Here is a 25,274-nt window from a genome sequence, read left to right on the forward strand (position 1 = left end):
TGTGTGTGTGTGTGTGTGTGTGTGTGTGTGTGTGTGTGTGTGTGTGTGTGTGTGTGTGTGTGTGTGTGTGTGTGTGTGTGTGTGTGTGTGTGTGTGTGTGTGTGTGTGTGTGTGTGTGTGTGTGTGTGTGTGTGTGTGTGTGTGTGTGTGTGTGTGTGTGGGAGGAGAACCCAGACTGCTGCAGCTGGGCCAGTGCAGTCAAACCCTGCAGGGGTGTCTTATTAGACACACACATGCACGCGCACGCACACAAACGCAGACTGGCTCGTCGTCAACAATAACCTCGGAGGTCAGACGGAGCTAGCGCTGCATTAGCCCCAGTGTGAACCTGCTGAGAGACAGAGCGAGCCAGTACAGCTGGTGTTAACCACCCAAAACATACACACACAGAGGAGCAGGGAAAAACCACAGTGGCTCTGCTACAACGGGATCGCTGTGCCAACACATCCAGAGCACACTGTATATACAACTAAATAAACGTGTCGTGTCCAGATCGCGTGAATAGATTATCGATTTGTCGATGGTTAATGTGTGGTTTTGTTGTCTTATGACAACAACATGAAGAGGATCGCTAATTGCTTTGTCTAAAAAAAAAAGAGAGAGATAGGAAACAGTCGTGCCCGATGAGAGAAGTTTGCAAGTCGATGAAGGCGTTTTTGTGCAATATTGTGTTTGTGCATATGTACAAGCTCTCTCCTGCCAAAGTCTGAGCTGCTGTCTGCTGGACAAGACGGACCAGTGGACAGTATCTGTGCCTGTGGGAACTTACTTGTTTGTAGCTGTCACTCAGGCGCGTTTATTTTGAGTCTGTACGCAGTGTGCAGAAGCTCCTGATGGGCACGTTCCCCCAAACTCACCCTGATAGTATGGATTTCTTTGCCAATGTAATATTGCAAGAAAAAGGTTACCTTCCCCAGCAGCACCTCTCTGAAATCGTCTGTTAATTCTCGGTCTCAGGGTTGTGTTGTGTCTGCTCATCGATTTCATTTTATTCAAAGTTTCTTCACTATTTGTATAGCTTTTCGACTGAAACAGCGGGCAGGTTTTGCCTGCAGTCCGTATCTTTGACACCAAAATAAAACACCAGTTATAATCATTTAATACAGTCAGATATAATATTGCAGGCTGGGACACTGAAATTAATTGTTTTTAAGTGTCTCGTAGGGTTTAGTGTTGTATTTGACTGTATATGCTCACTTTTGTCATGTGTTTTCCATAGATGAGCCTTATACTATATGAGGTTGACAGTGTGACAATTCTTTTATCGTATGTGCCTACAGCAATGAAATATTAGCATTATCTCAGTTTTATTTTGTTGCCAATTTATTATATGTACATTTGTGTGCACTGTTTGTATAATAAGCTAAAGAGTGCTCACATATAGAGATTATGTTCACTTAAATTGTATTTACTTGCGCTTATTTCCATCATAACTGTATTTTTGAGAATAAACAATAACTTGGAAAAGAAACAAACTTATTTTATGATGTTAGATTAGTAAAAAAAAAAAGTAATTTCATCTCAGCCGTGTGTAGAGATACATCTTTTCTGTCAATTTCTGCAGATTTACCCGAGCAGTGTTACGAGTGTGTGTCTGTGTTTGGGCGTAAAGTTATATTGCATATGGGTAATCCCATAATCCTCCCATCTTCCCACCATGGTGTTAAGATGCACACCTGTTACAGTGGTACGCCCCCTCCGCCCTTCAGCGGCCTCTGACAATACACATAGTGTGCATGCACACACAGCCATAAGTCAGTACGAACTGAGCACCTGAGAATGGAAAATCCTCCTTGAACCTGTGAAAAAAAAAAAAAAAAGAGGGAGCTCTCACATTTGTTCTCATCCCCGCTCACTTGAACACCTCATGCACACACACCTGTAATGGTCGATGATACATGAGACCTGCAGATAAGCTTGGCCTTGCAGTGGGAGGTCCTCGCGCTCCACATCTGTGCTGGAGCTTCTGCTGCTGGGGTCAGATGAGGTTGCTGTTGGAGACAAATAAATCAAAGTTCCTTTGATTTCATATATATATATATATATATATATATATATATATATATATATATATATATATATATATATATATATATATATATATATATATGGAGTTAAGAGATTAACACACTCGAATGGAATTTGGTTAAGTCAATGATAAAGTTGTTTTGTAGCTCATGCAGCAGTTACAAAGCTCTAAAATTAGAGTTTATTCAAATGACCAAATCATTTCTCTGTTTCAATGCCAAAATGAGGCTCAATTGGGTTTAAATAATTGGTTCTTTTTGCTGATAGCATCAGAATCAGCTTGTTTTGTCTCTCCATTTGGTTTTGGACAGCTTTTACCTCTGGTAAAATGGATCAAGTGTCACCAGTGGGAAATTTACAAAATAATACTTTGTGTGAAAATGCTGTGAATTGTGGTTTGGCAGTAGCTGATAACAGCCCTCTTGGTGAATTGATCGGACCTCATCCTTTCTATGAACTATTGCTGCAGATTAAAATCAATGTAACCCTTTAGAAATGTCAGTGGAAACTTCTATTACCTGCAACAAAGGTGTGTTCTAATTACTGTGAGTGACTCTTCTGTGATATTCTCTGACTTGACCACCGGGTGAAACCCGCTTGAAGAAACAGAATGTGTGTGACTGTATCTCTGAGTCCTAATGAGCAGCACGCAGGCAAATAATCCTTGTTGCACACACACACACACAGACACACGTGCCCGACACGAGCCAACATTACATCCCTCTGGTGTTTCGTTTCCTGCTTCATGATGCATGTCAGCAACATGTCCACAGGCTTTGGTAATGCTGTAACTTTCTCAGCAGACACTATTTTACCTTTTCAACTGTCTAAGGAACTAACAAAATATTTGGAAATACTTTGTGATATTGTTTGTTTTTGCACTAGCTATGTGAATTGGATGTAGTTTGACAAGTAGTGTTTTGTTTTGTTTTGGGTGGTTTTTGTTTAGTTTTTTTTTTATTTCTTATGGGGTGGACTGGAAACACGTGAAATATGCAGGTGTTTATTCACAGACATCAGTCCAACACTGCTCTCACACAGCCCAGTGGAGCAGTAAGAAACAATCAATTTGCATTGATATAGTGTAGATGCTTACAATTCTCCTCTACTCTTAAAGTGTATCACTCTCTTGTTTTCTGATTTCATGACCTTCAGGTTAAATTAATTAGAATTTTTGAAATGTATATTTCAATTAAATGGATTTGAGCAGCCTTAAGCTGCACTTATTCCTTTTATATCATGATTTCTTCTTCTAAAAAACAAAAAGGACACAACACAGAGGGGATCAAATGACTTTCACATACATACATACACCCCTAACCTCCACTTCCTTGTTTTTATTTATTTATTTTTTAAACTGAGGTTTGAACCATGTCATGGAATAAGCAAAATGCTGCATTCCTGAAGATTACAGATCCTTACTGAATCCTAATATTTTTTGATATGATTATGGTAACCTTCCATCTGTGTATGTCATAATTTATTTACATCACTTCCAGCATAGTGAGTTTAATATCTTCATCATCTGACAAAACTAAACTGAAGGGGATTTATTGTATTTTAGTTTATTTTCATTGTTTCCCGCGCAGGCTGGAGAATCAGCATTGTTTCACTTCATTGACATCTTTATATCTCTTTCCTCACCAGGGTCCGCCAGGATCTCAGCCTTCCCCTCACACACAGCCTCCCCCACACAACCCCAGTAATCCCATGATGGGACCTCATGGACAGGTAAGAAAAACAAGCATTTACATAATCCTTGATTTTTTTTTTTTCTCTCTCTCCATAAAGATCAATTCAGTGTGTCATGGGGACTTTGAGTGGGAATGTGCTTGCAGCTTTTTTTCGCATCATAATCTTAGGAAAGGTTTCTCTTCTGGGTGGAAGCAGGCTGAGGCTCAGGTTGGCCTTTAACTTTACGGTTGGTGGTTCAATTCCAAGCTCTGTTTATCCATGTATAGAACTGATATCTGGCAAGACAGTAAGCCCCAAGTGTGTGTGTGTCCCTATGTGTACGACTAACTGTGAGGCACTTTTACACATCTAAAGCAGTGAGAACACACTACACAAGTAAAATCTGTTTACCATGGTCACCTGAACTCACGTGGATTTGTAAAATCTTGGCTTTGATTCTGTGCTTTTTAGCTTCAAGAGTCGGCCATTCAACTTTTATAACCGCTTTATCCATGTTAAGGGTGGTGGAGGCTGCAACCAGTCTCGGCTTACACCGTGCAAAGTGCAGGTTACATCCTCAACAGGTCAGCAGTCTATCACAGGGTTTACATAGAGAGAAACACAATCAACATACAATTTACAACCACCAATTAATTTGTCATCAATCTCATTGTAATGTCAAATGAACACAAGAAAAACGTTTTTTTTTTTTTTTTCATTTTTCTGTGTTCCCTAATATTTTCAGTGCTTATAGACATGCACTCAGTACACTTGGTATTAGGCCTCACACTACACACACACACACACACACACACACACACACACACACACACACACACACACACACACACACACACACACACACACCTGCAGAGGCATCACCGGAAGTAGGTGACATACTTGCCTTTACATACATGTGTTGACACTGGACATGGAAATGAACAAAGCCTTATTTCGCTTTTACAGCCACTCACTCACTCACTCACTCACTCACTCACTCACTCACTCACTCACTCACTCACTCACTCACTCACTCACTCACTCACTCACTCACTCACTCACTCACTCACTCGTAGCACACAAACACAGATCCCTTGTTTGTGCTCACGGGCAGGACGGGCAGCATCCATGATGGTGGACTGGATGAATAATTTAGCTTTGTTGCCCCAGCTGCACGGAGTGGAGGTGCATCTGGAGGGCCTCCTCTCCCTCAGCCCAGCACTCACCATCCCATAGTCCATCAATAGACCATTAATATTGCAGCACAGCCTGACACTGTGCAGCTCTTCATGGACAAACCCACCACAACATGGTCAGAGGAGGAGCACTAAGGAGCCGAGAGAAAGATAGACACGAGTGAAAGGAGAAAAGAATTCGAATAATAGCAAGTCACTCCTCGCCTCAAGGACTAATTGTAATTATATAACCTGTCCTCCACTTGCCCCATACATACAGACAAGGTACAAGACATACAGTCTAAATTGGCAGTGGAACACAGTCTTCTGTTATCTTTGTGTTGTCTGTTCTTATCTCTGTGTGACAATGATGATTTGAACATTGTTCTGGGGTTCATGCTCTGTGACCGAAACACACAACCCTTACCCAACGAGCATGCAGATCAGCACGTTCTCCCCGGATTCCAAAATACTTGGATTGAGTTAGGAATTGGTTCTTGTCGTCTGATGCTGACTTACCGCTCGCTGGGTGCTGGTATTTGTGAGTCGCAGCAGAGTACTCTCATAGGTAATTCTGAAAACCATCTGTCTGTGGTCCTCTACATTATTTACCAGTTGTGCTCTGGCTCTGTGTGCGGAGTCCTCGCCAGCCTCTTCTTGTCCTCTCTTAGCTGAGACACGTTTGTCTTAAGTTTCTGTTGTGAATAACACTATCCAGACAGAATTCGTGTTGCTCTGCCGGCTTGGCCGTGCAGAGGCAAAAAATGTCCAGTACAAAGCACAAAACAAGAGACACGCTGAACATTTTGTCTGTTCTACGTCCTGTCATCCAGTTACGTTCAGCTACTGCTGTTTTTCTGCTCCACCTACCCACCAGCATGTTGTCTTACATGTATCTGTCTTCCTGACTCTCACTCGGATGTCCTTATTTACCTTTAGCCTTAAAGGTTTTTTTTTTTTTTTTTAACCACCTTGAGGTCTTACTTGCCAAACATTAACGACAGGACCTGCTTTCCTCAGAAATGTCACAGAACTGCAACAGCACATCATTCTTTGACAGAATAGCTCCCCCTGTTGACATATGAGGATAACACCTCCAGAATAGGAAGGTCAGAGGTAACTTAAATGTATCAATAAAGTGCACTAAATGAGAATATGTGATAATTTACAAAAAAAAAAGAAGTATGTAGTGGGGAGTTTATGCTATTATAAGAAACACTACAAAACTCAGTTAGCCTTAACATGTCATCGTTAATTAAGTTATCAGACGTGTTCACTTGGCCATCAAGAGATTGAAAATCATCTTCCTGAGAAAGACGGGTCAAAGATGTGACATGGATGTTATCACATTAAGCTGGAAATTTAATTTAATCTTCACTGAGCCCTCAGTTCCTTTCTTATAAACACAACCTATAGTAGTTTGTGTTTTCGTGAGCACACGCTTCTCTCTTCTGCAACTCCCACTACATTTACTTAATAAACTCAGCTGTGAGTGAGCTGTGTGCTTGACTTCAAGAGTATTTGATATATATGCAAATATAGGTCTACAGTTCTATTTAATAATACTCAATTCATTGATTGCGCCGGATTCAGTATTTAACGGATTGAAAAGATTGTTGATTCACAAATTGAAAAACTGTGTTGCATATGATCATTGAGAAAAAAAAAATATGATTGCTGTCCCTCCTGCAGCCATTCATGTCTCCACGGTACCCAGGTGGCCCAAGGCCCTCCCTCCGTATGCCAAATCAACCTCCTGGGAGCATTCCCGGGTCACAGCCTCTCCTTCCAAACAGCCTGGACCCCACCAGACCTCAAGGTACTGACAGACAGTGATGGAAATACGGTGGAAATACAATGCACCACTTACCTGTGAGAAAAAAACAAACATCTCTGAGCGATAGTATTTACCCCTCGTGTTTAATATTACTTTATATTTTGAGTTGTCAGTCATGCTGATAGTTTGTGTCTCTCGTCGCAGGGCATCCAAACATGGGAGGTCCAATGAGAATGAATCCTCCTCGGGGCATGGGAGGCATGGGCCCACAGGTCGGTAACACTCGCAAGTTAATAACAGTCATACAGATTCAAACACAAAGCAAGCGTGTTATTTAAGCGAGTCGTGGCAGGGAGCAGTGTCCTTCACCATCACCAGCCTGCTGGACTCTCACTCTGGAGCCGACACACAACCACATTTGGTGCTTTGATTGTCACATTACGAGCATAGCCAATGTTGTTGTTGCCCTTTTTTGAGAGCCTCCATAAAAGTAGCTGTAATGTCAAAGCAGCAGCCCATAAACAGCACGTAGATTGTGGCTCTCCTCTGCTGCATAGAAGTTTTTGGATTGAGCAGGCCCATAACTTTTCTTTTAAATGTCAGATGTGGTCTGATGATCAGATTGGCTCAGGCCAAAGCTCGTCCACTGCCAGCGCCAGTTGCCCAGGCTTAAATCCATACCCGCTGACTCGCGCTTAGCGGGACGAACTCAAAACTATTAAGACACCAAGTCACCACCGACACATTCTTACCAAAGGCTGTCCTCTTGTCACGTGAACCTCTGTTAATGTGATTTGCTGTGGTGCATAAGATGATTGAACAACAGTGTCCCTTTGAATTACCATTACCAGGCAGCTGCTTCTTCCTGTACCCTGCCACCTCACACACACACACACACACACACACACACACACACACACACACACACACACACACATACACACACACACACACACACACACACACACACACACACACACACACACACACACACACACACACACACACACACACACACACACACACACACACACACACACACACACACACACACACACACACCCTGTGCCCTTCGGCCCCTCTCTGTGCCACCCTGGCTCGGTGACTTTGGCAGTGAGTGTACGAGCAGCTGGTGTGGCATCTGCTCGACAAGTGTAATCGTCTGCTGAACAAAACTCTTCCTCTGAGTGGAACTGCTCTCTGGCTTGCCCCCCTACTCTTTTACATATATACACACACACATGGGCGCGCACACACACACACACACACACACACACCAAAGTACTCGTATCAACTACCAGCCAAACCGCCCACTGTGCAGCCATGAAAACATACATGCAGATACACAGAAGGGAGTTATGGGCACATGGAGGCACGTACACAGAGACTGGCGTCATACAGACATACACAAACACGCGCACACACAGCTGTCCACTTTCACACAGCCCACTCCATGCAGCCCACACACAGCTCGTATGCGGCTCATACATGCACATAATTAAACACTTGTTATTGGGAGACATGATCGCCGCTGACCTTGATCAAGATTCAAACCTGCACTCAGAGCAGGTGTGGGACCCTGTACTGACTCTCTGTTCACGTCTTTGCGCAGAACTACGGTGGAGGAATGAGGCCTCCGCCAAACTCCATGGGGCCAGGAATGCCTGGCATGAACATGTGAGTGGACAGAAGATACTTTTTTGTTTTTGTTTTTTTCACCTTTCTGAATCAAAGTTCAAAAATTCAGCTGAAGGAATTTTATCAGCCATTTCACTTTTGAGGTTAAGTTCATTGTTTGGTGTCATGGGTGGTAATATTTTGGAAGCATATAAATAATAGATTTGTAAATATATTATTTCTCCATATGACTGCTTTTCAACCCTTTGAATATATTTGCATACATGTATTGGGCAGAATATTCGAAAAAGAGTAGTACATCTCAATATAATGGAAACATAATGTAATCTTTGCAAACTCTCAACAGAAAAATATGTTATTCAATAAGTAACTAATTTAAAGTGTTCTTGATTATCTCATGCATGTAATTGAACACCATGAATAGCATTTCGGAATACCTGCACCAAATGTTTGCATGAAACAGTCAATGTAAATACTCTTTAAAATGATTAGTGAGGTAATTTAATCCGTTTTAAAACAAAAAAAGGCTTTTCAAATGTTTGTTTGAAGTGATGAACGATTGCAGTGTAATTCTAAATTTACAGAAATCAAAAATCACATATTTTCCTAGGAAAGAACGATAAATAACTTTCTAAGACACTTGCTTTGATAAAGCTACAATTTACTATTAAATAATAATAATTAAAAAAACTGTGGACAGACTTGATTTGTTCCAACAAGGAAATGTATGATTTTAGCAAATACCTTGTACTATGATCAGAGCGAGTGACCTGGATTTTAGTTTGACTTGATTTAAACAGGAGAACCTACATTTGACAACTAATAGTCTGCATACTAAGGTAAATGACCTATCAGGCGAGTAGCATAAGCATACAGTAAAGTGAAAGCCCATAACTATGAGTGCTGTATCCATAAAGTACGGTTGGACCTAGAATGGAATTAGAATTAACATCAATTTATGTTTTAAGTTGTTACCCGTTTTTCACATTTGCATTATATCACAGTGCATCTCACAGCTTTATTAATATAATAATGTAACGATAAGCAATCAAGAGAAAGGTTTGCATGTGTGTCTCCTGGAAAGGTAAAGTTGTATATTGTGTACAATTTGTTTGCATATGAATTTTATTCGACCAAAAAAACAACAACCAACAAATGTGAATTTAAATTCACGAGAAAAACAATAAATAAAACAGCTCCTGAGATTCCTGCTGCTTTGTAACACCCTCCTCCTCCTCCTCCTCCTCCTCCTCCTCCTCCTCCTCCTCCTCCTCCTCCTCCTCCTCCTCCTCCTCCTCCTCCTCCTCGTCCCTGTTTGTGTTTCAGGGGTCCTGGTGGAAGAGGGCCGTGGCCAAACCCCAACACCAACTCAGTGAGTCATGTTCCCTCCTGTCTCCACTCCTACATGACTGAGTGTGTTTACAATAACTGTGTCTCATGTTTTGTTTCACCTCGGGTCGTCTCTCTCCACAGATAGCTTATTCATCTTCATCTCCAGGCAACTATGTGGTAAGTGTCCCGTCATGAACTCGTGTTCGACCGTGGGCCATAAATTACCTGTCATGCCGTGATATCCAGCAGGCATACTGCCTTCTATATGCACTCAACTCTTACCCCCCCTGTTCTCCTCTCGCCCCTCAGGGCCCTCCAGGGGGAGGCGGCCCACCAGGAACTCCCATCATGCCGAGCCCCGGAGGTGACTAACACGCTTCAGTTTTCCTTCTGATTTCTGCTTTTATGGAGTGCTCACTGAACGAGGGCCTGTTTAAGTAACATCAAGCCTGCTCTCTGTAGGAGACTTGCCTCACTTTGGCACACGCGCATAAATGGGAATCAGAATACTTGAGAAACTGAACCTTTTGCGTATAAAAACACAACGTGGGGACAGGCAAGATAGGTTCAAATGCGATGTGTTCTTTCAAAGGGCTGTTTTTGTTGTTGTTTTTTTTTCATATTTATTTGAACCAATGGAGAGTTTCTGCTTCTCGTTTGCTGAGAACATACACATTTCTATTGTAACATGTTTGGAGGAAATCTTATTTGCAGTGATATTCACACCGACTCAAAGAGTAGACATTCAGACATTCGGGGAACATCGACGTACATTTTATTTACTGTGAAACTCACCAACAGCTAAGACCTGCAAAGACTGTGCACCTAAAAATAAAACAAATAATAGTATAGGTTTTGGTCCTCACTACTGACAACAAATCCCCATTGAAATGAATGTGTACACACATTGTGGTCCTCACAAAAGTAATAATTACCGTACATGTCTACACACACAGACGCCAGACTCCCTCAAAAAATACATACTTTCCTCTTGAGTTGCTGCTCTTCTGTCAACGACAAACATGACTTATGTTCAGCGACATGAACGGGCAAGATTTCGTCGTCACTTCGCACGGGGACCAAGTCTTATCAGCCCACCGCTCTTTTCAATTCACAATTCGTGTTTTTCTCCACATTTTTTCAGTTATCCGCTCACAACTTTCTACCTGCAATGTCAGATCAAGGTCACCTCATTCTTCTCAGTCTTTTCAGGGTAGATAGACAGACACGTGAGGAGAGAGACAGCTTGTGCTGGTTGCTGCTAATTTGCCAGGGTGTCCATATAATAACGAATCCCCTCACTACAGGAATAGGTGATAATGGGTTTCTTTCATCGTATATTGTAGAGAGCGCCGAATGAACTGACAGACTCAGTGAAACTATTTACTGGCAATTAAAGAAACATAGAGGTGCTTCTGGTCGTGTGCTGTAGATGAAATGAAATTGAACGTATTTGACTGAAATGGAGTTAAATATTTTGAAAGACAGTACATCATAGTACATTAGCTCATTTTATACTCTAAATGCAAATTTTTTTATGACTATTCCTCCTTGACTAATTGATTATTAATTATGGAATAGAAGTAATGCTGCAAGAGCTCATCTTTAAGTACTTCTGAGTGTGGGAGTTATTTTGGTTTTACGATCCAACTGCTCTGTCTTGACAGACTCAACGAATTCAGGTGAAAATATCTACACAATGATGAACCCCATCGGTCCTGGTGGAAACAGACCTAATGTAAGTGTTGTTTTGTTAGGTTACAATGAAACTTTTAAGTCAATCTACATTTTTTTCCCCATCGCTATTTTCAATTGCGACGTCTCGTCGGGCACAAATGTGATGCCATCTGTTCTTTAAAAAAAAAAAAAAAAATCAAATCTATCCTGAAACCCTTTGAGGAAATGTGGTTCACAATGTTTAGCTGTGTATCTAGTAATGATGGGAATGTTTGTCTTTAGTTCCCAATGGGACCTGGTCCTGATGGGCCCATGGGTGGAATGGGCGCTATGGAGCAGCATCATATGAACGGATCTCTAGGTGAGTTGCTAAAAAAAAAAAAAAAAAACAGTGTACAATGTGCATAACAGGCAGTTAGTGAGAGCTCCTGAAGATGTTCTCTGAAACCTGTTACTCTGTGCATGGACAGGACTTTAAAGGTGACACTCTGCCCTCTTCTGGCAGATGGAAGAAGTGTTGTCGCTTTTATTTTCGTTTTGATCCAAGGTGTAAGCAGAGCAGCAGGGCAGTGAGTCGGCCAATTGATCCTGACCATGTAAGGTGGTCAGGGAAGCTAGTGCAGTTGTTGCAGTTGATGCTCCTCTGTATCCGAAACAAACAACTTAATTAAAGTTCATTACATATAAGAAGGTTAGAAGGTTGTTCATTCTCTGCACCAACATTGAATTAGCAGCAGGAAACCACGGATCCTTTAACTCTAATGGTTCTACTTCCTCTTTTGCATCCAAACGCAGGCTCTGGTGACATGGATGGGTTGCCAAAGGTAAGACTGCGAGAAGATCTTATCTTCATGCCCGTAGGTCCGTCTCTGTGAAAAAAATGTTTGTTTTAACCGTAACTTTGTTTCATCCTTGTTGCAGAATTCTCCCAACAACATGGCGGGCATGAACAATCCTCCCGGAACTCCACGGGATGACGGCGAGATGGCAGGCAACTTTTTAAACCCATTCCAAAGTGAAAGTGTGAGTACCAAACCTGGCAACACATCACAATGGCCACGTACACCAATCCACTCACAACACACTCATATGTGAGTTTTCTGTCAGTTATCCTGACACTCTGAGCTTATAAACCAATAGATTTCCAGTATTAACTGAAAAGTGTTTTAATGGAGGTGATATTCTAAGATTTTAATAGGTGTTTTGTTTATTATGACTTATAAAGTGCCATTATTAGGTGAGAAAACCTTTTTTAAAGACTTTCAGTTTATATGTAATAAACCTTGCATACATGGAAATTTCACAGTTTTGAACAAAGTTATGACAAAATTTTATATTTCCATTCTTATTGAAGTCTTTTATTTATTCAGATGTAATTTACCCAGTTCCTTCTTCTGGTGTGAATATTTACTTATTCAAAGAAAATCCTTAACATTAGTTGGCAGCCCTTGTCTTATTTTATATTATTGTTTTCTTAATGTAGGTAAATCATGATAAATCTCTCAGCACAACCTTCTTTATATTCCAAAATCGATAGAAAAACATTTTCTTCTGAACTAAAAGCATGGCACAGACTCGCCTGTCAAATAGAGCCACTTTCGATCTGATAAAAGAGAAAATGTTCTCCTTTAATTTTTGTTATAAAAAATCCAAAATATATGGTCGAAATAGAACATAGAAAAATCAATATAGAAAATATACTGTAGTTGAGATGGTGGCGGGACTCAGTGTGAAATATACGATATGTATTGCTTTATTATGTTGTCAAACGTTTCTGTAAAACACAAACCGTAGATTGACCTAAAACCCCTAAAACAGTCTATTCTGCCAAATCGTCTTGTGTTTGTCTCATTTTTAGACAAATCATGTTGTTGTACTGAAAGTAGACAAAATTTGATATTACTATTCCTTTTCGTTGTCATTTAAAGTGAACAGTATCTTGTATGTTTGTATTTTATACGTGTTCAACTATGACCAAAAATCAACCATTCATTCTTTTATCATCATCTGAGCCATGACACTTCCCTGAGATATAAGGACATGCTTTTTAGACTCTTTATGCAACCATCTTCAACACAATCTCCAATTTAGGACCTCTTTTGTTCAGGATGCGCGACTCTTCGCTGGGAAAACACAGAGACAGAAAAGCACTCTCACGTTCACCAATTAAAGAAATCAATTAACCACAAATGCCTGTTTTTGATCTGAGGGAGTCACCCTAAAAACTAGGAGAAAACTCACAAAGAACAATCAAAACGTGCATAGAAAAGTCCCCTAGCCTGAACGGGAAGGTGGGATATTCTCACTTTTAAGTGCTATCCGCTACATGGCCTGTGCAAGCTTTTAGATGCTGGGTCTTGAATTTTTGCTCGCTGCATTGGCCATATTTTTTAATGATTTAAATAAAACGAAACACAGGCCTCACTGCCTCACTTCCTCATCGCTCTGGCGGCCTGGTCATGTGCGCTGATCCAGCGACGACTTGTTCTGTTAACGATACAACTGTTAGTGTTTATATTACGTCAAACAAGCTGCCAATGAAAAACACTTTGCCCTGATTTCAAAATTCAGAGTCCATAAACAGGTCCTTATGTCTCACTAATATCTTGCGTGTCTGATATGAAGTGTGACATGACGTTCTGATAAGAAAATAGATAAACGCATCTGCTAAAATGGGCTGATTTTGCAACCCAAAATGACGCCATTGAAACCAAACTCTGCTCTTTTTTTTTTTTGGCCCTCAGTTTTGAAATGAGGCCCCGTGGCTCCACGGAGCCTCGTCCTTCATTTGATTTTCTGTGTTCCCAGCTGTACTTAACTCAAGCATGTACAAAACAGAAGCATGAACAACAAACGCCCGTTATTGCCTTGTCTGGTGCATGGAGAGATTGCTATATGAAGTGGATAATGTGACCCTGACCCATCGCTGACATCTAAACTTCCTTAACATTTTCTCTTTGGGCTGGACTCTGCTCTGCTTGCTTGGTTTACTGACATGTTAAGATTAATGAGAGAAGGCTGTGGGTTATGCGCGTTTGCTGCTGGGATAATGGATATGGCATCGAGTTCAAGTCGCTATATTGCTTTCATCTTAAACTGGGTAGAGTAACAATTTTAATATAGTATTGGCTTATCCTTTTTTCCCCTCCCTCTCTTTTTTTCTCTCTTTGCAGTATTCACCCAACATGACGATGAGTGTGTGATTTTTTTTTTTTTTTTTTTTTTTTTACCTTTTATTTTATTTTACTTTTTCATGTCCCTTCTATCTCAATCTCCCTTCCCCCACCCACCCTGGTGCCTCTTGCATTACCCCCCTCATCCCTCCCTCCCTCCCTCCCTCTCCCCTCCTCTTTGTGGATGCTGTGCTGCGCCGCACAGCCCCTGGTGATTCCCCTGGATGGCAGGACTCCCCTCAAGGCTCCTCATCCCAACGCCTGCAAAATGGGTGTGAGAACATGAAGGGGCCTTCAAGCAGCAAGGAAGGAGACCCTCTCCACTCCTCCTTGCCCGCCGGGGCCCCATCGGGGGGTCCCCAAAGGACAGCGAGAGCCCGAACTCGTTTCTCCCAAGCTGAAAAAACCCCGGCCTCTTGGAAGAGGGGGATTCAGGCCCAATCAAGACGCTCCTCTGCATTCAGCTCTATCCCACCATCAGCCCGCCGTTACGTCATGCTGATCATAAGTTATGGGGACAAGCAGTTGTGACTGACATGAGGTGAAAACGCTCTTTTAAAAGCTCTGCCTACGCGGCAGAATTAATGAAAGAAATATGAACTGATAATGTTATTTTCGTGCAAGAATTGTTTTCATTGAGGTTTTTTGTTTTGTTGTTGTTGTTGGGTTTTTTTTGGGGGGATGATTGTTCTAATTTGCATAATTAATATTATTTTACTAATTTAGTTAAGATATCCTGTAAAGGGCACATTTTATCTCAGCAGCAGCATCAACAATGACAGAATAAGCACACACTCGGAAAGAATGCACAATGATTTTCTGTTTACATGAATTTAGGTTATTTGTTATTTGTTGTTTGTATTGTTTGTTTTTTGTTTTTTGTTTGGTTTTGTTTTGTTTTCGGTCGCAGCAAGTCTCACTCCACATACCTCTCCTTACAACTTAATCTGAACGTGTACTTTGAGTTTCCTAAGTGTTTTTATTTTCCCCTAAACTTTAAAAAGAAGTGTAATTGCAATATTTAAACTGTATTCACCTAATGGCGGGTCGAGTTTTGTAGGCAAAACTGCCCGTACTGTTAAAGCAGAGACTCACTCAGAGCATTTTTGTTTCCATTACCAAGTGTTTGTTGAAGCACCTGAGTGATCAGATGTCTATAACTATCTCGTCTTAAAAAGCTTGTTTAAGTGGTTTAATCGACATCCTGAGGTGATTGTCAGGAAGAATCCAAATTTGATGACAGACGGCTATAGAGAGCATTTTGTGGATCTTATTATCTCTTTTGTGAATTGGATCTTGTCTGTAAAAAAAAAAAACCCAACTGATTTTGCTTGTTTTTGTTTTTTTTTAGTTTGTTAATTAATTACAAATTGGCTGTGAATCCTGAAATGTGGTTCCTTCCCCACCTTCATTGATATGTATTGTTTCAGCTTGATTTTGGACTCCGAAAGTGGCTCCTTTTACCTTCCAGGATTAATTTGGGTCTGTCACCAGGGTCTCCATTAGGAGACGGTGACACCTCGGGTATGATTCATGCAGCCTTTCAATTCGGGTGGAACTTTTCTGTCTTGTATGAATCTCTTCTTAACCCAAACAAAAAAACAGGTTGAAGTAAAATGCCTCCCTGGAGTTCCCATCAAAGCAGCTCCCTCAGCGCTTCCTGTATATACGGGATAATGGATCCAGGTGTCCCAGGATGCAGAACAATGCACCTCGGGGTCTCTAAATCACATCAGTCTAAAGAAGATGGACACTTGTAATGGATATATCTATATTTTGTGGATTGTTTTGAGCAGATTGTTGTTGTTTTTTTGTTTGTTTTTTGCTTTTATTTTGAAGGTATTCAACTTAGAAAAAGTCCATAAATCTGCACACAAAGAAAAGTATAGTCACATATTCTGCTGTTTATTCGTTTCCTTCCGGATGTTCTGCACTCATGGCCTGATCAACACTCACTGTCACTGTCTCAAAGGGATAAATGATGCACCACACTCGAGCGCCTACGTCACAGCTGTGTTCAACCCCACAACAAACCAAACAACCATTGTAGCCTCTGTGGGTGACGGTGATGTACTTAAAGATTTCCTGATATCAATGTGAACCCAGAATTCAACAGGGACGTCTCCAGGATTTGGCCTCCAGTGGCCTGGGAATCACTCTGTCCAGTGCTCCCTCTATGTAGTGAAACACACCTCACTTCTTTCCTCCAAGTCTGGCCCCCAAAGCCCCACCCTTTAATTTACCTCTCTTTTTTTTTTTTTTTTTTTTTCCCTGTAAATACTGTATAATGCATTTTGATATCATTGACATGTTTTGATATGTCGGTCACTACCAATGAATACAGCTGAAAGTAAATTATAAATGAAACTGTCCATGTTTTTCATAGAAAAAAGATGCGATGAATATTTGGCTCATTGTGGCTAAATTTATAGACTACAGTAAATGTGGCTAAATGTATAGATTATGATAACACACTGTTTGCTAAAGACTTGTATGGTTGAGGAGGATGGGACAGAGAGAGGACAAGGCAGAGAGAAGCAAATAAGCCGTGGCGTCTTCACTCTGCCCTTGACTCCTTGTGTTTCTGTTAAAAAAAAGTGGCTGCTGGATTTTGAAATAATCACACGAGTTATTGTTTTTTCTTTCCAAAGGGCACCTTCTCACAAAAATATGCGACCTCTTATTGCAGTTTTTAATATGAAGGATTTTTTATCAATTTAAGAAAACCATTTAAAAAAAAACCCCACACAAAACAAAAAGGATTAAAAACAAAATCATTCGAAATTACGAATGGATCAAAAAGTAATGTTTATGGGGAAAACTGTGTCCTTTGCTATTTGCTCCTGTAATAGCGTTGTATATTTTGAAGCTCTCTCTCACTGATCCTCTCTCAGTCCTTTGTGTATATTGATCGTCGGCCATCTCTGTACTTCTATTGTGATGTATAATACTGTACCATTAGGAAGATTTGCCGGTTGGGGGGGGTGGTTGTACTGAGTTGGGGAGGAGCAGGGATTCAAGGGAAGGGGATGTAAATGATTCTCCTGTACCATTCACAGTCCTTTCTGATGACACGGCAGTATTCAATATGAAGCAGTCTGTCTCTTGGGTTTGCTTTGTATTTCATGGTAGGATAGTTCAGAATCTTGTCTTAGGGACTTAGGTGTCTTGTGTAGGTAATAAAGATGTTCTTTGTATGTTTCTTTATATTGTAAAGTTTCTTTAGACTGAAAAAAAACAGATAATTTGCTTATCAAAAAGAAACAATGCATCAGTAATAAATGTCATTTGATTTTTCATTGTTGTTTGAGTCTCTTCCTCAGAGTTTTCATTTAATTATCAGTTTATAGAGCAGTACCAGAAAGATATGCTAAAAGCTGATGGCAAAGTTATTGACTGCAAATCTTGTGAAATTAATTCTGCTTTAATATTCAGTATTGATGTAATCGATAAGGTATAGAAAATATGTTAACATTACTTGTAACTCAGAGGATTGATGACCCTTTGTTTTAGCAACATTTTTCTTTTTTACTCCATCTTAAGCACTGAAGCCCACCCCTGATCATATTTGTTTTTTAAAGATTATAATTAATCAAAATCAGTTTCAGACTCAGGCTTCGATGGTTTTGGATTTAAAACAAAATTAGTCTGGTACTAGTTCAGAATTGAATTCATTTAAAATGAGCAAGAAACTACAAAAGAGGTAGATAAGCACCGCTTTATCAATTTAGTGGCTAAAGCATACAACAAAATGAACTATTTAGTTAATGCGAAAAAAGGATTTTCCTCTAGGCATTTGACAATGTATAATTAGTTTAGTTTGCCTGTTTCTTTAATTTAGAGGATAGAATCATTCAGTTGCCAATTCATTGATACATTTCTGTGAAAGCCAGATAGCAATGTTTTTTATTGTGTATAAGATTAAATAAATAAAACAGATAGATGACCGAAACCCAATCACAGTCGATGAAATTATACTGAAACAAAACCCCACTTCATCAGTGTATCCAACAAATCTGCACCTTCATTAAGCTGTATGTCTTCGTGTAGCCCAAATGACTTTAATATGAATGAATTTGATTGTTAATTATCAAAGCAATTGGAATGCCATTATTCGATTATTGACTGTGGATGTTTATGGCGCAAACTTGATGAGTTTGTGATGTGTGACGTCACATAGGTTTACATTAAATCGTCCAATAACACTGCACGAGCTCAAGGTTAACAGGAAGCAGCCTGTTGGGATCACCGCAATGAAGTCAGTTTGACATTGTGTTGCACCAAACGCAGGAAGGCTCTGTAGTGGCGTTGATTCCCCGCAGCAACCTAACTTCAGCACCTCCGAACCAAAACAAGCTCCTCGCAGATCACGTCTGAAGGTAAGATACATCTCCTTGTTTTCCGTTTTTATCACACTCGAGACTCGCACTGACGCGCTCCAGGTGAAAGCCAAGGAAATCGCAGTTCATGGCGCGACTCTTGAAGGAGAGCGCTCACGAACTGCTTGGTTAAGAGTAACTGTCGCGTTAGCTGCACGGCTAGCTGGATTAGCATGCTAGCTGCGTGAGCACAACTTGTTTAGAAACTTCTGGAAATGTACGAGCAGCGTTTCTGCTGCGGCACACTTGTTGACGAGTCACGTGAGACTCAGTCATTGTTGTGTTAGCGATTGTTATGTTTGACAAATGATATTTGACACTGATCGTCAATCAGCATTGGTAATAATTCAGATTTGTAGCTTCCTCGCCTGTCACGTGATTGATTGCAGAGAGTGCGGATCTTCTGGTGTCCACATTGGTCTTCAACGTGATCACGATTCTGGATTGTATTCTAAAGTTGTATGGTTGTTGTTGTTGTTTCTAAATGTAGGTACTATCTTCTTCCATGCTCAGACTGCTTCGCCGATGACTGATAAACAAGAGATTATGGAAGTCTCAGACTGCCCTGAGAACGTGCTGGAAGCAAAAAAGATTGGGAAAACCTCGTTGCTGGACAGCGGGGAAGATTTTGAAGTTTTATATGAGGACGATATTGATGACGACCCCCCTCCCCTGGAAGATGCCGGGGGTGGGAAAGAGAAGAACGCAGAGCAGTCTGCAATGAAGAATGCAGAAATCACGACAGACCCAGAACCTCCAGCTCAAATTGACGAATGGCTGGACGTATTGGGTATGTATCAAAAGTGCTATAACATGACTGATTGCACTGCGAAGCAAAGTTTTGTCGTAGCCCAGGGGTTGATGTCATGGATTGACAGGTGTTGTGATGAAAACCGCACACTGGGTCCAAGGTGTTGAGGAACTTTGGCTCGAGTTCACTCCACTGTTGAAGGAAATTGATGTGTACAAATTGAATGTGCCTGTCTGCCTCCAGGTAGTGGCCAGCTGAGGAAAAAAGTCCTGCAGGCGGGGAAAGGGCGAGACAGTCGGCCGCAGAAAGGACAGAATGTAAAGGTCCAACTTAAAACATTCCTGATGGACGGCGCTCTTGTTGAGGAACAGTCAGACCTCTGGTTCACTCTGGGAGATGGTGACGTTATTCAGGTAAAGGTGTCCCGTGTGGAGACGTTTTACATTCTTGTGTCATGTTGTCTGCAGCCTGCGTCCGTCTCAGTAATTCACCGTGCAGAAACTCCCCCCCCCCCCCCTTTTTAGGCGCTGGATCTAACAGTGCAGCTTATGGAAATGGGGGAGAAAGCACTCATCGAGACCAATGGAAAATATGCATACGGTGCACGTGGAAGGTAGGGAAGCGTTTCAAATCAACCGTGGACTGATATTGTAACATTTAACTTTATTTTTTTCTTCACTTTTTTTTCTTTCCAGGGATTAATGTCTTTCTTCATTTTCAAAACTTAATTGTTTTCTTTTCTGTGTTTTTTTTTTTTTACCCCTGACCAGCCATGAACCTGAAGTTCCTCCAAATGCCGAGCTGTCCATCGAGCTGGAAGTGCTTGAAGCTACTGATGCTCCAGACCTGGAGCTCCTGCCACCTGCAGAAAAAATTGCCCTCGCCACCTGTAAGAGACAAAGGGGCAATGTTTACTACCAGCGTGCAGATTATGCTTTTGCTGTCAACTCGTATAGCATTGCCCTGCAGATAACAGAATCCAGTTCAAAAGGTGAGATGCAAAACTGAATGTTGGATCTTACTTAAGAGTTTCTTGAAATGGGGTTTTCTGTACGTTTCTGCTCACATTTATCATTTCTTTTTGAATTGCTAAACACATAATGGCTGTTGTTGGTTATTCTCTCTGTGAGATTTTTCTCTTTAGTGATACAATGTTAGACTTGCAATTCAACTGCTATTCTCTTTATGCGTTTGTCGTTGTTTTGAATGTTTCGGTCTTCGGTTTGTTTGTATAACGTGTTTCTGTGGCAGTTGATATCAGTCCGGAGGAGGAGAATGAGCTGATGGATGTGAAAGTCATGTGTTTGAACAACATGGCTGCTTCCCAGTTGAAACTGGACCACCACGACGCAGCACTTAAATCCTGCGTCTCAGTACTAGCACATGAGCCAAACAACATAAAAGCACTTTTCCGCATGGGCAAGGTACACTTCACTCTCGTCCTTCCAAGTTTACTTTCATCGTTTTATCCCCGCCGGGTCTCTTGCAAACAATAACCTGTTGACGCTTTAGGTCCTGGCCCTGCAAGGTGAATACACTGAAGCCATTCAAACACTGAGAAAGGCACTGAAACTGGAGCCAAGGAACAAGGTACTTTTGGCTTCATCACATTATTACATACTTTTGTTCATCTGGGCAGTAGATGGTGCTATAGGGTACAATTTTACTTCTTTCACAGCACAAGCTCAGGTGGGCTGCTGATTCATCAACTGTTTCCCATGTTCCTGTAAATTAGTTGACCTTGCTCCATGTATTTAAAGCCCAGTCAGTTTTTTTTTGTTTTTTTTGTGTTCTCCTGCTTAATAAATTGGATATACATGCCCCTGTAGCTACATAAGGATGTTTTACAGAACTCATCTAAGCTTCTTGAACTTCCCGACAGGCTGCAGCAGCAGGGTGCCCATGGCCAGAACTCCCTCCTTTTAGTCCTCCACCAATCTGTCAACCAGCACTTTCCTTGGCCACCACTTTTCCACCAACACTGCTGATATTATGTACCCCTGCATTTTCTATAAATACAATCTGAGACTCAACTCTCAGGATCTCGACATATCTGAACTGCAAATATATTCTGGCTTTGTTTGTTGTGTTCAGTGATGCAGGCGGCTTCGTGTCTCTCCATTAGTGGTCGACTGACTCGGTTTACCTGACAAAGCTGTGATATTTGACCAATATGCTTGTTTTTATTGATACTACCCGTGTGTGTGTGTGTGTGTGTGTGTGTGAGAATATATTTCCTTCCATTACATAAATGACAAAATGGGTTTGTTGCTGAGTGACAACGGGAGAGACTCTGGAAATGACTTCCTCTTCAAGCAACAAGAGCAGTGGGTGTGTGTCAGGGACAATGCCAGGATGCTCGCCTTTATTATCAATGAGGCGGTCTTCAGCAGGCACAGGCGTCACGAAATGACAGAATGACACGTTATCTTTTTTTATTCTACCCAGCAGTGACAGACGCGCAGCCGGCATTGTGTACAGCGGTGTCAGATGCTCACGCCTCTGATCTTAAGTTCCACTGGGTGAAGGCAGAATTATTTGGCTGTGGTTTGTTTACCTTTTGAAACTGGCATGCACCGTTGACAGTTCTGGTTTCGGCAGGTTCCTACATCTTTCAGCTCGGTGCGTCGACACACGGCTGCCGTTCCGTGGCAGCGTCGCATGTTTACTTAGCCAAATGTGTCCCCAAGGAACTGGTTGGTGTTGTGCTAGTTTTTTTTGTACAGTGCCAACTTGAAGAGTTGTGCTCGCTCAAAAGTTTCAGTCTCCCATTGACGGTCCCCTCCCCCAAAATCCTTAGAAGCTCTAAGTCTCTGCTGCCTTTTTTTTTTATTTTTTTTTATGAAGCACAAACACTGGGGGAAAAAAAACAAAACAGTTTTGCTTAGTCACTCACCAGCTTTAAGAGAAGTAAAGTGACTCAGATCTGAGACTGTGCTGGAACAATAACCGAATTCATATCTGGGAATAATTGTATGGACCTGTGTGCTAAATGGTTGTCTAAATTCTAGTTGGTTGACACGAGTTGGACTTGAAATCAGAATTTTAACTCTCAAAACCTGTTGTATCGCCTTTTTAAAGACCATTCATGCCGAGCTCTCCAAGCTGGTGAAGAAGCACTCGGAGCAGAAGGGAGCAGAGCAGGCCATGTACAAGAAGATGTTGGGCAACCCTTCAAATAGCTGCGGTACAGTGAAGCTCCACGACAAGTCTTCATGGGTAAGATGTTATGTCAGCTTGTGTTTAGTCAGGAATTGTATCCATTTTCATATTTATTTATTTTTTTTAATGTTTATTGAGTTGAAAAAAAATCAATCCTTTTGCTATGTATAGAGCTGGGTTTTTTTAATCGATATTATCTCACTCTTTAGCCCTCCGATGCATCTTAATGTTTATTCAACCTATTTGAATTACACTCTCTACTCTTTATTTCCCCAGGGCTTCAGCTGGAAGTGGCTCTTTGGTGCCACGGCAGTAGCTATTGGCGGCGTGGCTTTATCTGTTGTCATAGCTGCTAAGAACTGAAGTAAGTTTGCAGCAGTGGCCTCACAAGAAATGTGCAGTGGAAGATCTGAAACACAGAAGCACATCTGGCAGTGCCTATTGGCCCTCGATCCACATGTGGTGAAAATGCCAGTCAGTCATCTGTGCACTGTCACTTTCTTTCTTTCTTTTTTTTCTTTTTTCTCTGCTATGTTTGAGAACTACACGAGGCAAATAATAAAATACCAATAAATCAAAATAGGAGACGTGTTTCCAACCTTATAAATCTGTAGATGTATACGTTTCCGTCACATTGCCAGGCTCCGATTTGCAGTTCGTACTTTGACCTCACTTATTAAATATTAAATGTAAAGATTTTGGATTTTGGATAAGAGCAACTTTTGGAAATGTAAATTTTTCAGAAATAAACATTTGAAGTTTCCATTTAAATTGCAACATCTACTTGAACACATACAATCTCAGTATGTCTTTATTCTACACATCCAGTAAGTCGTACACGAATTGCTTCGGCGTGTTGTGCTTGTCTGATCGGCAGCTACCAGAAGCCCTTGGTTAAAGTGATTACTGTCATACGATCAAATTAATAAGGAAAACTAAGATATTCCAAAGTGTCCACTTACATCTACTTGCCATTGCTTTTGTGAAGCAATTTGTGTTTTTTGGGGGTTTTTTTTATCTCTGAAAAATACGAAATAAAATGTACTTGCACTGTATTATTTGAGGTCTGGATGATGTGAGGGTCGATGTGTGCTGCAGCTCCTTCACCCTTTATGCAGATTCCACAGTTTGTGGCTTTACCCTCTAACTTTGTCTTTAGTATCTGTTTAGTATATTCCTTAGTATACATACAGATTCTCACAGAATTGTTTAAAATCACTGTTTTTGCTCAGTTGCAAAAAGTTAAATTGCTTTATATAAATCTGTAAGAAAAGTGTGTTGAAGTAGAGCTTATCTGTTATGCCTCAAATCATTATAGTCATGGCAAATGAAGGTTGACATTTAATGTATAGTACAGAATCTATTCTTTTTTTTTTTCTACCTGTTAATCTTTCCTTAAGTTATTTTTCTTGAGTTGTTTATTTATTCCACTTTGTATGGTAGACCAATCGAGCCAAAAGCTGCATAAACTCTTAACATACTTGCACACTGACTGAGTGCTCCGAAAAGTTCCTTGCGTTCCTTTTTTTTGTTGTTAATTTTCTATTTGTCACAATAAAAATGTGTTATTGAACAACAGTGTTGTTTGGGGGGTTTCTTTCTATCGTTTTATTTCCCTATTCTATTGTAGACTGATGTCACATGACATCCACTAATTATTTCATCAAGCCTAGAAAATGACACAGACTTACATCTGGTATGTTGGATTTCATAATCTGAGATCCAGGCAGCTGCGGTCTATCTTAAACAGGAAATTTCGCTTGACAATATCGGGGAGAGAAAAGTTGAAACGAGGTGGGGCTTCTGGTTTAGTTAGATTTACAGTTTATAGGGAGAGTGTTTAGTTTTTGTCAACTGGGTGGGGAAGTCAAAAGCCTGTCTCACATGCTGCAATCCAGCAGTCTTTTTCTGATCAGGGCAGTGGATCAATTTGGCACAAAATAAATAGCAAGACTAGATAATTGAAGCCTATTTTATGAAGCTTTAGAAATACATTGAACTGTACTGCAAAATCGGCACACAAATACTAATTAGGAGACGGCATAAAGCCTGTTCTCGGTTTATTGACTTGTTAATACTGAGCTTTGTTGAACTGAGTACATTGACCAGGACTTCACCAGGCCTGATGTTCTCAGTTAAGCTGCAGAGGAATATTAAAAAGGAAAAAAAAAAACCGCCACACTCTGTTGACTCAAGAAGTACTGCCTTCTTGAAAGAGGAGCCTGTTTGCCTTTGTACAGACATTTGAGTCAGATTTTGAAGACCTCAAACATGAAGTTCACTGAAAAGAATCACGAGAGGTTACACTCTCTACATGTATATTGTCACATCAAGAGGTCTGCCACAAATATAGACTCACTGCATCCTGAAAGAGATGTTTATTTACTATTAACTAATAGAAAATCTGCACAGGACAATGTTTGAGGACAGGTTGAGTCACCAGGCATTCAACACACAGAAAGGAAAAAAAGGTTTGTATTTCTCGCAAGAACCAAGGAGTTAAGTTAT

At 40.8% G+C, this 25,274-nt stretch overlaps 2 protein-coding genes across 6 annotated transcripts in view; both read left to right on the forward strand.

Annotated features, from left to right (window-relative positions):
• ssbp4 (single stranded DNA binding protein 4) overlaps positions 1-14,887 on the forward strand; it is a 92,223-nt gene extending 77,336 nt beyond the window's left edge. For 2 of the 4 annotated variants that reach the window (XM_080505990.1, XM_080505992.1), the window contains 12 exons: positions 3,676-3,759; positions 6,570-6,696; positions 6,859-6,926; positions 8,267-8,331; positions 9,619-9,664; positions 9,766-9,801; positions 9,934-9,988; positions 11,292-11,362; positions 11,584-11,662; positions 12,097-12,125; positions 12,223-12,324; positions 14,680-14,887. In XM_080505990.1, coding sequence (XP_080362116.1) covers positions 3,676-3,759; positions 6,570-6,696; positions 6,859-6,926; positions 8,267-8,331; positions 9,619-9,664; positions 9,766-9,801; positions 9,934-9,988; positions 11,292-11,362; positions 11,584-11,662; positions 12,097-12,125; positions 12,223-12,324; positions 14,680-14,760 — 843 coding nt within the window. In that variant the 3' untranslated portion in view covers positions 14,761-14,887. Of the gene's footprint in view, positions 1-3,675; positions 3,760-4,259; positions 4,287-6,569; positions 6,697-6,858; positions 6,927-8,266; positions 8,332-9,618; positions 9,665-9,765; positions 9,802-9,933; positions 9,989-11,291; positions 11,363-11,583; positions 11,663-12,096; positions 12,126-12,222; positions 12,325-14,474; positions 14,613-14,679 lie in introns of those variants that run through there. The other 2 variants (XM_080505991.1, XM_080505993.1) reach the window with 2 other exon arrangements.
• Positions 14,888-18,768: 3,881 nt separating this feature from the next.
• Positions 18,769-24,272, forward strand: fkbp8 (FKBP prolyl isomerase 8). 2 transcript variants are annotated; one of them, XM_080506946.1, is made up of 9 exons: positions 18,769-18,853; positions 19,344-19,643; positions 19,848-20,017; positions 20,129-20,217; positions 20,375-20,595; positions 20,856-21,028; positions 21,117-21,194; positions 22,686-22,823; positions 23,043-24,272. In XM_080506946.1, the coding sequence occupies exons 2-9, from the start codon at positions 19,379-19,381 to the stop codon at positions 23,127-23,129; spliced, it is 1,221 nt and encodes a 406-aa protein (XP_080363072.1). In that variant the 5' UTR covers positions 18,769-18,853; positions 19,344-19,378; the 3' UTR covers positions 23,130-24,272. The 2 variants fall into 2 exon arrangements, with proteins under 2 accessions (XP_080363072.1, XP_080363073.1); XM_080506947.1 differs by having other exon boundaries at positions 18,806-18,853; positions 19,367-19,643.
• The last annotated feature ends 1,002 nt before the right edge of the window (positions 24,273-25,274 follow it).

Source organism: Blennius ocellaris (assembly GCF_963422515.1).
Source record: "Blennius ocellaris genome assembly, chromosome: 12".
In the NCBI taxonomy this organism is placed as follows: Eukaryota; Metazoa; Chordata; class Actinopteri; order Blenniiformes; family Blenniidae; genus Blennius; species Blennius ocellaris.